At 40.1% G+C, this 13,831-nt stretch overlaps 1 protein-coding gene across 1 annotated transcript; it reads left to right on the forward strand.

The window, feature by feature from the left end:
- Positions 1-944: 944 nt before the first annotated feature.
- Positions 945-9,886, forward strand: TMEM9B (TMEM9 domain family, member B; the record flags this gene model as incomplete). The annotated part of the gene is made up of 4 exons (XM_008940655.1): positions 945-1,036; positions 4,614-4,722; positions 5,600-5,734; positions 9,470-9,886. Coding segments are annotated over 4 exons (492 nt in total), but the record flags the coding sequence as incomplete, so codon positions are not given.
- Between the last annotated feature and the right edge of the window lie 3,945 nt (positions 9,887-13,831).

Genomic DNA, 13,831 nt, shown 5'->3' on the forward strand with positions numbered 1-13,831 from the left:
GAACTTTAGATACGAGTTGTTTATCCTATGTCGTTATTTGTTCCAATCATTGGGTTTGAGGTTTGAATGCTCTGCTTTGGATTTGGGAACGCTTTTATCTATAACCTCTTGCTGATCATCTCCATTCTGTCGGGCTTTCACTTCTTGTGCAGTTTGGGACAGGAAGCCATAAGCCTTTTCCAACATTCTATACAAAGTGACCTTTTTCTGAAATTCCATTTTTTTTTTTTTTTTTCTGGTAGTGGTCTATATACTAATTTTGGGTGCCACTTCTTTCTCACTGTCCATAATGGTTCCTTTTTGTCACTTCTTTCTGCAGTGTCTCATGTTGCTTGTGCAGATTTTAGCTTGTTTCTCTAAAACTTGCTTTTACAAATTTGGGTAATTCTTTGCCTTCATTTGGAATTCCAGTTTTGTTCTTTTTTATTTCCTCTGCCTCACAGTAGTCTACTGCTGTTTAAAAGAGGACCACAGGTTGTCCTAGGCCCCATAATAGTTTTCTTTATAGAGTTGTTTCTGTTGTGGTCAGGGAGGACAGAACTACCCACAGAGGTTTCTTTGCTAGCCTCCATTTGGGCTTAATGTTCTTTCATTCATCTGAAGCTTATCACAAGGTCTGTGTTATATGGTTGTCCTCAAACTGAATAAGCAAGTATCCTAACAACAGTAACTTCTGAATGTTTTTTATTTCTTAAAAAGAAAAGTGAGCTTAAATTCCAGATTCTTCTTGTAAAACATATGTTTGCTATCTTAAATAAGTGTTACTTGACAACTTTCTCTGCTTGCCTCTTTTGAAAACTTGAAGGAAACTCTGAGTAAGACTATTCAAAGACACTTGAAAGTAGCTTGTGTCAAATATTTTATGCATTACGTGAAGAGTGCATTCTGTATCTGGCTGTAGTTACTGCTGATAATTTGCTCTAAGCATGTTGTTTACTTTACAGAATTCTGAGGATGTCCGATGTAAATGCATCTGCCCTCCTTACAAAGACCATTCTGGCAATATTTACAACAAAAATGTTTCACAGAAAGACTGGTGAGTGTGTGTGGCATAAAATACTTTAATGAATATTACTGGTTAGAGACTTGTTCCTTAGTGATTATATGTGAGTCTCCTATAGGGTGCCAAGAGTAATTACATCTGTTGCATAAATTACTAAAACTTTTCTTTTAAAAGTAGTCCAGAATTCAGCTCTAGCACAGGACGAGGCTTGAAATCCGTAGGTTTGCCCTGTCTTCTGCTTTAGGTTTGCTTGCTTGCATGTTAGCTATTTATTTAAACTTGGAATGAGGAGGAGGGAAGAGGGTGTTGTAATCTGAATTCAGTGATTTGAAATGGCTTAAAGGCAGGGGGGCACAGCAGTGGGTGCAGGACTCAGGAGTATTGCCTCTTTCTCTCCTCTTGAAACCCGTTGTATCATTTAAAGACTACTGTTTCTGGAGACTTCTGTTCCTGATAATTGCATACAGAGAGTGCAGTTATATGAGACAGCCTGAGCCATTTAACAACGTGTGTGCTTTCAAAGAGGGAGGGAAGTCTTGTATCTTTGTGCCTCAGCAGCGTGCTCTGTTGTATTGCTTGGGCCATCTGTGGCCTTTGAGACTCCTCTCCAAGCGGAGCACTGATGTACGTGGCCAGAGGTGAGGGGCTGAGGAAGAAAGGGAGATGGTGGTGACTTGTTACATTGGCTTGTAAATGACTTGTGTAATTTCCCCTCGAATATCATTGTCTATGTGAATCATACAAATAAAACACTGAGTTTTAGAGGTGTGTTGATGTCGAAGTGCTCCAAAATTCTTGGGGTTAGCCTATAAACTTGTGACATGCTTCTTAATGTGTTGCCTCTTCAGTTATGTTAAGAATTTATAAAACACTTTTCTGCCTGATGCGTGGCAGTAGGTTGGCATCTTGATTCTGAAAATTTCATACTTCTTAGTAGGCCCACGAAAATAATTATTGGAATAAAATTAGTGATACAGATGTATTTAGAGCTATACCTTGACTTATTAAATTACCTACAGAAGAACTGTGAGACGCAGCACTGTAAACTTCAGACTAGACTAATGCACACAGAAGGTACTGTCCAACTGGAATTGCTATTTTGGTCCCTCGTAATTAACTTAACAACATTAGTCCTCCTATGACAAATGAAGTTGCAGCAGTGAAGCGTCCTGGGAGGATCCCGGCTGCAGCAGGCAGTTCAGAATAGCAGTGGTACTGGCCTTATTGGTCATTACCTTTCTGCAAATTAAAATGGATTCCTTTTCAGTGGGTGTTGCTAAGTGTGTGCCCTACTAGCAGATAAGACCCTGTTTCCCTTTAAGTCAATATTACTACTGATTGAAGGAAGAAGTATCTTTGAAGGCTTGACTAATTTTATGGTGACAGATAACGAACGCATACAGAGTCTCAAAAATCTATTTTCCTATCTTACATCTCATTTTGTTGAGATAATTTCTTAAGTGACCATCTGGGAACATTTTATGGCTTTGATTTTCAATTTGAGGTGTCTTGCTGCCACTTCTGGAAGACTTGATTGCTAGTTTATGTGCAACAAAGTAGACAAATTTAGTGCTGTACTTTGGCTTCTGGATCAGTGCAGGTGGCTTGTTATTAAATAGAACTGGGTAATGGACATCATCCTTTAGGTGTTTAGATCAGTGACTCATGAGATGAGCCAGATTCATTTTTAGGCTGTTTATGAATTATACACTGTATAATGGTCACTTACTACTGGCTTGCCCAGACATAAAATTAAAATTTAATTCTTAATGCTGAACATATAACGTGCACCATGATGCTCTTATTTAGATGCTTTAGCTCTTTCACTTGCAGTGGTCTGTTCTTGGACTTCAGGCTGGCAAATGCTGTGTTATGCTAACATTGATATGGGCTGGGGTGTTTTGACACCAAAAAAGTGTTCACCCTTCTGGTGTCAGGTTTGGAGCTGTTGCAGGGATTCCCACCCTGATGGACAATGCGCTAGGTAAATAACCTGCCTGGAAAGTGTTGGTGTTTGTAGTTTGTACTTGGAAGGTATTGGTGTAGGGAGGCTGACTGCAGCAATGGCCAGCGACCTGCAGGGAGGGAGGATGGGCTATCCACAAGCTGAATGAACTGGAAATCTGTCTGTGCAGGAGCTGCCCTTCTGACTAGCATAGCTTGCCTTGGCAGAACTGCTTCCTTGGTGCTGTTACTGTGGGCAGGGTGATAATTTTACTTGAGGTAAAAAATAACTTAGAAAAGGATCAGCTTTTTCTACATTTTCCTCTAAAATTGCCATGGAACTGCAGTACAAAGAAACATAATCAAAATTCTAAGGTTCCGATATATTTTATACTTCTTAGCAACTTGAAACACTGAACTGGAGATGAAAAAAAAATGCTGGTGTTAATATTTGATATACGTGAAGTAAGAGACTTATTACTGTACTTAAGCTGCATAAGAGCTTTCTGCTGTACTTGTGCAACATATTGATGCAAGCTTTCAATCAGGTGAACAGAAATCACACAGGTTATAACCTGCACATATTTTTTATTTTGTAGCTTGAATGCTGCCCTTCTCCACAGAGCAGAACGTAATTCTGCTTTCAAATAAATGAGAAAAATAAGCCTTCCACTCCTCTCCAGAGGATGTGACTTGACGCTCAGTAGTTTTAGTTATGAAGAAGAAATAACAAAGAAAATGGAAGGGTTGAGTTGGTGTCTGGCTGTGTGCTCAGAGTTGTCATCTGGCCCAGCAGAGTGTTTGGAACCTAGGCTGCTGCTGTCGTGTCAGGCTGGTTTGATGTGCTTCTGACCAGCTAACTGCTATAAAGGCAAACCAGGACTTTTTCATTCTGTCGGTGCTCTGCAGGGACCCTGAGATGTTTACTCTGAACAACCAACCTGAGTCTGAAAAAAGACCAAAATTACATAAGTTATTGGTGGCAGAAGTTGTCTCATGGAAGCTGGATTTAAGTGCTGTGGTATAGAGGGCCCATGAGATTGTCAATCATGCTTTTTGGCATGGGACTGTTCTAAGTCAAATTATGCTTTTGCTTCCAGGCCTAGTGCTGGAAATGGGATGCTGTTTATTCACGGTCTTATTACTTGGAGAAACAAACAATATGACTTTTTTTCTTTAATTCCTGAAACTTTTGATGGCAAGAAAGAGCTTACTTCTATTCTTGAATGCCAGAGAGGTTCGTTTCCTTTCAGAGAGTGGAAGGACAAAATAAGGCTGTTCTGAGTATGACGAAGAAGGAAATGCATAGCTGTAATTTACTTTTGTTTTTAATGTCGGTGTCAAAGGATGCATTTGTGCTTGGATTCAATCCTTGGACTTATGCTAACAACTTTAATACTTTCACTGAAAAATGAAAACATTATTCAGTTAGAAAGGTCTTAAAACTTGTTTAGCAGCTTCTGGGTAGCTGAATTTCGTATGTAAAATAATGGTGGTGAAGTGATTTTTAGAAAAAAAACATTCATCTGGGTTACCTATAATTTAGAACAGCTGAACTTAAGCACAGGTGGCTTCTCAGCTCGTGCAGCTGGGATCTGCATTCCTAGTGGAGCAGGTAGGCTAAGAACAGCTCAGAGCTGAGTGAGTGCTTTCTGTGTGTCTGCAGTGATTGTCTTCACGTGGTTGAGCCTATGCCTGTCCCTGGGCCGGATGTAGAGGCGTATTGTCTACGTTGTGAATGCAAGTATGAAGAGAGAAGTTCTGTCACAATTAAGGTAAGCAATGTAATTCTGTTGGCGTGCATGAAATACTTCAACCAATTAGTAAATGTATCTGTCTTGGAAATATTCTTTTTAAGGGGAAAATTTTTCTAAAACAGCCCAAGGTTTAACTTTTTATCGTGATACTAAGCTGTATACCTTGCTGAGATTCCCAGTGTTCTAGGGCATTTTGTCAAGCTCTGGACTTCATTTTTTGTTATTTCTTTAGAGAGCCTCTTATTTTTCAGCTGTCTATCTTACTCTAAATTTTCTTTTTTTTCATTTTAGCTTGCCAAAATAGAAATTGCCCATGTTTGTTCTAACAGATGATTTCTGTATTCTTCACATTCTTATCCTGTTGGAGTCACTGAGCCCTAGGTAGAAGTGAATAGATTATGTAGTGCATCTTTTATGACACAGACTTGGTTGGATTTTTTTCCAATTTTTTTTTCTCCCTTTAGAAGTTTGGTAGTTCTTCCTTCCCATTTTTCTTAGTGATTATTAGAATACAGATCCATGCTAGAGAATGGAGACCATTCAGGAACCTCCAGATTTGCCACTACAGTTTAATGGGCAAACTGAAGAGTTATCTTGGCTGAGGTGAAATTTATAACACCAAGTTGTTTTTAAGAGGGACAGTGTAAGATTTTTAGCAAGGCCTCACTGAGAGAAACCGTTTCAAGGTAGCATCTGTCTGCCCCAGCCCATTTTAATACCAGGTCATAGCTTGTTGTTTTATACTCTGTGGGATTTAAGTCACCTGGTGATGCTACCAAAGATCAATGGGAATATAAAAATCTTCACTATATACTCTTCTTTTGGTCCTTGCTGCCTGCTGAGATTGTGGGAGTAAAGTCACACTGCTGGCATAACCTGTGCTTGCATTGTGTAGGTCACAATCATCATATACCTGTCTATTTTGGGCCTACTTCTTCTGTACATGGTGTACCTTACACTGGTGGAACCTATACTGAAGAGACGTCTCTTTGGACATTCACAGCTCATACAAAGTGATGAAGACATTGGGGTGAGTTCACCAGAGGGCTTTTGTATTTGGGTTAATGTAAAGTTTGAGGTGGTTAGTTGTTAAAATAACTTTTTGGGGTGAGAAGCTTTTTTTGCCAGGCAATGTAAATGCTTTTTCTAAAGGGTGGGCAAAAGATCTGTGTGATGACTTCAGTGAAGCCACTCTTTCATTTTTCACTGAGCTAGAAAGTAGTAAGATGAGGACTGCTTCAGTTGTCCCAGCTCTAGTAACAGATAACTTTCTCAGGGAAGAAACAGAGTAGGAATGGAGATAAGCATATATAGGAACTACAACTCCTTAATAGTTGTGATCACTAGCCAGACTGCATAGATCATTATCTACACAAATTGTTTACTGCTTAGATTTCTCTCTACAAAAAGAAAATAGAAAGGTTGCATCTTCAGTTTGAGGTTGTTGATGCTAAAAATTCAAGAAGTAATTATAATGAAGTAAAAGAGTGATCGGTGCTTAAATAATTTCATAGTATTACAGCTGGAAGCCAGAATGTGACAGTAGATTTCAACAGATCTGAACAGCCTTTTCTGGGAGAAGGGGAGTGAGCACTCCATTAGTGACTCCATGGCCTGTTATTAGTTGCCTTGTTAGTCTCCAACACAGTATTCTTGGAAAGAATTTCTGAAACCAGACCAAGAGTATGAAACAGGAAGGTTGTTGTCTGCTTAACCTAAGCCTTTCAATATGCATGAGCATGCTGCTGTTTGAAGTTTAGAAGCTACTGTTTGAAGTTCCTTCAGTGGCCTCATAGATCTCAAGGTATCAAAACTGTTAAACCTATGCTCTGTTATGCTGCCTGTATGTGGGCTGTAGGGTGAGTTGCACTCGGTTTCTCCAGGCTGTTTCTGTGTTTGGAGTGACAGCTGTCATTGTTAGCAAACAGGGAAAACATTCTTTAGTTCTACCATTTTTTCTCATTAGCAGTGGCCACATCGGCCATCTTGACTTAAAAGTGTTTCTGTACTGCAGGGGAAGATAGTAAGTATTCAAAATAAAGCGTTTTCCTCAATACTAGCTTTTATCAGCTGTGCCTTCTTTATTTACCTTGATTTCACAAGACAAAGATGTGATTGTTACCCAGGTTTGAGCTAACATTGTCTGGAGTGAAGGTTCTTTGGACAGAGGTGCACTATTGCTGTTAAGTTCCACAATTTCTGTCCTTGCTTTTGTATTACGTAGAAAGACATTTGGAATATGTCTCCGTTGACATCTTAAGAATTCCCCCAGGAAATCCTCCTTCCAGGAGGATGTTGGGGGCTTTTATTGGGAAAGGAGGTACTTCAGTGATCCTTTTTCTGTCTGCATTCTTATAGCAAATTGTGCAGGTTCCTTCCTGAATTAAATGAACTCATGCTGTATGCTATACCTCAGATTAATTATTCTTTTTTTATACCTTAAATTATATTAATACCCCCAAATCTGGGTTAGGGTCTTCTGATTGTAGGTAAAAGAAATGAAATAAGTCATGTGGAAGAGCACAGGTTAACTGCAGAATGTTTACGTTCTGGTTTCTGATTTTGCTGTAACTGTTACTGTGACCATTACCTGTGCTTGTGGAGTCACTAGTGCTTATTATCTGCAGTAGTGCTTGGAACAAAAAACACTTCAGGTCCTTGTTTAGGTTAATCAGTTAATGTATGTGTCTTCAGAAGTGTTGGGGGAAAGGGGTGGAAGGAATATGCAGTGTATTTGTACAGAAAAGACATTTATTTAATACAGGACATAATTATGTTATTGTTCATTACATGTTGTCTGTATGATGCTTTCTGACATAGCTTTAGCAATGTGACTTTGTCCAAAACCTTATGATAGCCAGATAACTTGGTTATATTTAGTAGAAGAAAATAAAACTTTGCAGGTACTGTTAGAGAACAAGCACTCAGTTATTGTTGAGCTCTGTCACTTAAACAGCTGTGTTGACACTTTGCTTTGAGACAGCTGAGGACAATAGGTTTGATTTGGTAAACATCAGAGTGTGTTGGTTGTATATAGAAGCTGTGTGTGGACATCCTGAACCGCCTGATGGTAAATGGCCAAGAGCTGGCAGAGAACTGGCTCTTTAGTTCACTTTCAGAGTGAAGTGTGTTCCTGACAGTAACGCGAGACTCTAGGCCCTGGGCCTGTTCCAGGCTTCTGTCCTACCAGCTACTAATGGAGGCAAGACTGGTTCTGATATTCACAGATTCCCTGAATGTTAGGGGTTGGAAGGAACCTCAAAAGATCATCTAGTCCAACCCCCCTGCCAGAGCAGGGTCACCCAGAGTACATCGCTCAGGAACACATCCAGGAGGGCCTTGAAAATCTCCAGAGATGGTGACTCCACCGCCCCCCTGGGCAGCCCATTCCATGGCTCTGTCACTCTCATTGTAAAGAAGTTCTTCCTTCAGGTTGAACCTCTTGTTCAGCAGCTTGTGGCCATTGCCCCTAGTCCTGTCACCAGACTCCACTGAGAAGAGCCTGGCCCCATCTTCCTGACACCCACCCTTTAGATATTTATAAGCATTAATAAGACCCCCCCCCCCCCCTCGGCACCCTCTCCACATCCCCAGCTCCCTGAGCCCTTCCTCATATGACAGGTGTTCCAGGACCTTGATCATCTCAGTAGCCCTGCACTGGACCTTCTCCAGCAGTTCTTTGTCCTTCTTGAACTGAGGAGCCCAGCACTGCACACAGTATTCCAGGTGGGGCCTCACCAGGGCAAAGTAGAGGGGGAAGATGATTTCCCTCAACCTGCTGGCCACGTTGGATTTGGATGCCATTGGTCTTCTTGGCTGCAGGAGCACACTGCTGGCTTGTGGTCATCCTGCTACCAGCTAGGGCTCCCAGGTCCTTTTCCCCAGAACTGCTCTCCAACGGGTCAGCCCCCAGCCTGTACTCATGCATGGGGTTGTTCCTCCCCAAATGCAGGACTTTACACTTGCCTTTATTGAATTTCATGAACTTTCTCCCTGCCCAGCTCTCAGCCTGTCCAGGTCCCTCTGGATAGCTGCACAGCCTTCTGGTGTGTCAGCCACTCCTCCCAGCTTGGTACCATCAGCAAACTTGTTGAGGGTGCACTCCAGCCCTTCCTCCAGGTCATTGATGAATGTATTGACTAGTGCTGGGCCCAGCACTGACCCCTGGGGGACACCACTAGCCACAGGCCGCCAACTAGACTCTACCCCACTGACCTCCACCCTCTGGGCTCTGTTGTTTAACCAGTTCTTAACCCATCTCACAGTCAGCTCATCCAGTCCATACTTCCTGGGCTTCACAACTAGGATATTGTGGGAGACAGTGCCAAAAGCCTTGCTGAAGTCGAGGTAAACCACATCCACTGCTCTGCCTTAATCTATCCAACTAGTCACGCTATCATAGAAGTCTATCAGATGAGCCAAACATATTGCAGCACACCATGATGTCTCTGGGCAGCAGATAGACCAAACTTCATTGTACTGTCAAAAAACTATTTTGGAATCCTGTGGGAGTTAATTTGAATGAGAAATTGAAGTGCAGTTTTAACTATTGAAATATTTATCGTTACTGACCAGCTCATTGAAACAGCTTGTTTTTCTTTAAAAACAAACAAACAAAACCACAACAAAACCCAAACCCCCCACAAACAGACAAACAAAACCAAGAAACCCCAAAGCAAAACCCCCTGCATCCTTTGGAGTGTAACAACGAAGACGACTAGTGTCATTGCTCAGAGGAGGTGTTGTGCTCTCTTTGCCGTTGCAGGATCACCAGCCTTTTGCCAACGCCCACGACGTGCTGGCTCGCTCCCGGAGCCGCGCCAACGTGCTGAACAAGGTGGAGTACGCCCAGCAGCGCTGGAAGCTGCAGGTCCAGGAGCAGCGCAAGTCTGTCTTTGACCGCCACGTGGTCCTGAGTTAACTGTCTCAGGAAAGCAGCTCCGGGGCAGTGGAGTGGACTGGTGGAAAGAGCTGGCTTAATGTCTTCCTGATCCTGCCAATTCAGAAGGGTTTGCTTGAATGGTTCATCGTTGATTTAAAATATAAAATAGAGAAAAAAGTATTTGAACTTTGAAGGAATGTACGGGAATGGAAGAAATTTCAAAAGATCAGTTAAACAAAAGCTAAAATCTTTGTTTTCCAATGGCTTTTACTAATAAAACTGAGAAGAAAACAAACCTTAAGATACCTTGGGTTGCCACTGTGGTACCTTATTTACAGTTGTGACTTTATGGTGGGTTTTAACTATATATTTCTCTCTACTATTTATGTAGTTAAAAAGTATCTGGGAACACCATAATTACAACTCACTAATCACTTTATGTAGAGACCTTTTGTAAATATTCTTGGATTTTCTGCTGACTAGTGCTAGGTACTGGAAATCTAAATCTCAGTAGTGTCATTTTTGCCTGAGAAAGTGAAACCCTGAGTGGCTGTATTCACCATTTGGTTTGGTGCACGCATACTTTCAAGATGCTTTTATGTCAAGTAAGGTTTGCAGATTTAAGACAAGACTTAAATGGGCACTGACTCGTTGAGCTACATACTTCAAGTACTGTGATGTAGATAAACTCAGATGTGTGCATATCGAGACAGTGTTGGCATTTTGTTTTGTTTTGCTTTAATAATTTAATATATGGTATGTGTATTGCATCTCTTAAAAAAATCTTTTCCCTTTCGTTTCTTTGGTAAAGTCTCAGGAGTTGCTATATAATGATATATTTATTATAAAAATCTTTCTGCATTTGTCTGGATTGATGGTTTAAGGCACATACTTTCTCTAGCACCTGTCATCTTGGCAGTTAGGTGTATTTTTTTATCTGTGATTCTGTACTCATCTCTCAAGAGGTATACAATTGCTAGATGACTAAATTTCATATATCCCCTTTGGAATGTAACAATTAAAGATAAAGCAGATTTTTGAAAAACGGATGTGCGTCATCTATATGTCATTGTTCACCCTGTCTGTAAAAGCACAGCTCTGAAAATGCTTTGGAGTAGCATTATGCATTTGTTTGGTGCTTAGATAAAGGAAAGAGACTCACCAAGTTGCTAACTGAAACTTTTTTTAATCCCTGACTCAGATTGAGGTATGTGTATGTGGCTGTATTTTTGTCTGGCGCAGTTTTCAGTTCCAGTGTGGAAGGAAATGATTCGTCAACAGGACTGTGTATTGCCAGGTGCAGTTTTGGCTTCCTTAGCCCATAGCTTTGGGGACAGAGTGGTGTGGGAGACAGCTGTGCCCACAGCTCTGCCACATCAGGGGTGGAAACAGTTGTCCCATAAAATCTACACTGACTGTAGGTCTTTTGCAGGTACAGAGCTTATTCTCCTGTCAGTCCTGTAGCCTTCCAAAACCTGAGTTAATCCAGAATGATGTACAAAAAGTCCCCTAAAGAAGACTAATCTGTTTGTTGAGTGCATCCCCATCTACCAGCTCTAGTAGATGTTCTGGCTTTTGGCTGCCTTTTCACAAGGCCTGAAGCTGGTGAGGGGAGGAGGATGAGGAATAAATACAGCATTGCTGCAGGAGCAGAATGCTTTCTTGGGTGGCTGACAGTCCCAAGAAGACAGATTGTGTGTATGTAGCTCTCTTGGTAGTAGAACAAGTGTTTTTAATCTTAGTGTCTTCTGGAAGTTTTAAGCTAAACTGGCTTGGGTTTGGATTTTCTGTGTAGTTTTATTTTGTTCTATAGAAGGGGCAAGTAGTGAGTTAGTCTAAAGTGTCAAGATAATCCTGTGAAGTGTGGGAGTTTTGAAGTTAGGTGTCCTGTTTCCTTAGACCTGTACAGCTGGACAGCTCTGTACTGAAGCGTGTGTCATCTGTATACCCCAGACATCTGATGATTGTTTGCTCCACACTGTGTTTCTGAGTTTAAGCAAAACTTTAAAACTTTTGTCTTGCTACTGATTGCTCACTGTTTTCAAATCTTGTTGACCTTCATAAATGCTTTATTAGAGACCTTTTATATGCTGTTAAACTTCTTAACACTAAAGGAATTCCCCAAAATTACAGGTATAATGAAGATTAAATGTACTGTTATTGGAAGTGAGGACACAGCTTAATCTGGAGACAAATCCCATGCAAGCTTCTTCTAAATAGATGCTGATGCTTTGTGTTTAAAATGAAGCTATGAAAATTAGTTTGCTTATGCTTTGCAGATGAATATTTAACTAAATTCTAGCTCATTGTTATATTTAATCATTAAAGTACAAAATGCCAATAAAAGAAAATACTGCTTCAGTACAGTGAAACAGAATATACATAGGAAGTAAACAAAGTATGTTCCTGATTACTCTCTCAGGTAATCTGGTTGTGTTCAATACAGTTTTGAAGTTTCTGGCCCTTATGCCAGGTTTTGTTGCCATCATAACTGTGGTGTGGGTGGAAAAGCCAAACCAGAAATGAGCAGATCTACCTGTAAGCTACTTTGCATGTTGTCAATTGACTATAAATTGCAGCGGGCATTGACTCAGTGGAACAAGCTACATAATTCAGGTAAGAGACTTGTGTATTGCTGTATCTAGCACCAGATCTTTGGTGAATATCAATGCTTTTGTAAATGACTTCTCCCAGCTGTTCAGTAACAGTGCTTCCATAGCTTTATAATGGATCATGTTTAATATGATCTCTTATTTAATAAAGTGTAAGAGAAACAGAACATGAACTTCTTTTTTTAATATCATTAAGATACTTTCAGATGGTATTCATCAGTCTTAAAATAGCACATCTTGTTTCCTTGGATTTTGCTTTCATCTGAAGATTGGTGAGTCTCTAGTGTAAAAGGAAAGTGATACTAACGCTTGATTTTGCACTTTGTGCAGGTAGTAAAGCATCAGACAACTGTTTTATGTGATGCTCTTGTGTAGCAGATGCGTCAGCACCAAGCAACAAATACTGCAAGTATCTCTTCTTGAAGGATTCTGTTCCTTTTGGTTTCTTGCTTTCTTGTTGTTTGTTTTGCTACATAAGTTTGGATTTTTTTTTTCCTCAGATGATGTTTTTAACTTGTTAGCAGTGGAGAGTTTTTAGACAATAACCCACCTTGTGTAATTAGAAAAGGTAAAGATGATTGTTTGCTTTTGTAATTTTATAATGAGTCTATATATTCAGCTCTGATTTTCTGTGTGTATATTAAGGTGAAATGGATATGTCTTCATGCTTCCAGCATGATTACAGAAATGCCTGTTGAAGATGCAAGACTTTGTCTCATCTAACAGCATGCCAATAAATTAATTCATAACTCACAGGATTTCTGTTGAGGTCTATGTGCTTCAGAAAAACAGACAACACGAATACAGAGACATTTTGATAGAATGTTGTATGAATTTGTCTATACTGAGTAAAAATTCTCACTGTATTACATGTGGCAGCTATAAAGTCATTAGAAAATGTCAAAATTTCCCCATATCCTTGTGAAGGATTAAGGGGATCCCATTTATGTTCTGGAGCCATGGTCAGAACACTGGAAGCTTTGCGAGGTTTTTTGCGTAGGGAATTTAGATGCTTCTAGTAACCTAGTTTAATGTTCACATGTGTTTTTCTTCTTAGAGGGTGTAATGTAGCCTAAGAGTTAGACAGCACTGTATAGATGTGGAAATGGATGGTGAGTAAGAGTATTTTTTGATCGATTCTGTGTAGGCAAGCAATCTGTGAGGATGGATCTCAGCAATTCTTTAAAAATTAACTAGTTATTTAAAATTTATTTTTAAATAGCTGTTAGGTAACAGGCATTATAGTTATGCTGATATTTAGGTGTTTGCAAAAAGATATAGGGAAGGCACTATAATGTAGCTTTCTATAAAACACTGCAAGGTCATCTTCCTAATAAATGTATAGGGCTGATTTGAGTAGTTACACCTGCTGTAATGCTGCTCTGCAGAGAGGGTACGTGGGTTTAGCAGACCAGTCTGAGTTACAGGTTTCTAGCAGTGCCCCATGACTGTGAGCAGTCCCTTCTTAGTAGAATAATTTGTAATTGGAACAATATTATTAGGACATGCAATTTTTTTCCTTTATTAAATTGATTATTTCATAATCCTCTATCAGTAGGATTGTATTTAGTATTTCATGTGTTTGATCTGCAGGTGAGTGAAGAAGGAGCATGAGGAGCTAAGGACATGTTAG

This window comes from Merops nubicus, unplaced genomic scaffold (assembly GCF_000691845.1).
Source record: "Merops nubicus isolate BGI_N331 unplaced genomic scaffold, ASM69184v1 scaffold41335, whole genome shotgun sequence".
In the NCBI taxonomy this organism is placed as follows: Eukaryota; Metazoa; Chordata; class Aves; order Coraciiformes; family Meropidae; genus Merops; species Merops nubicus.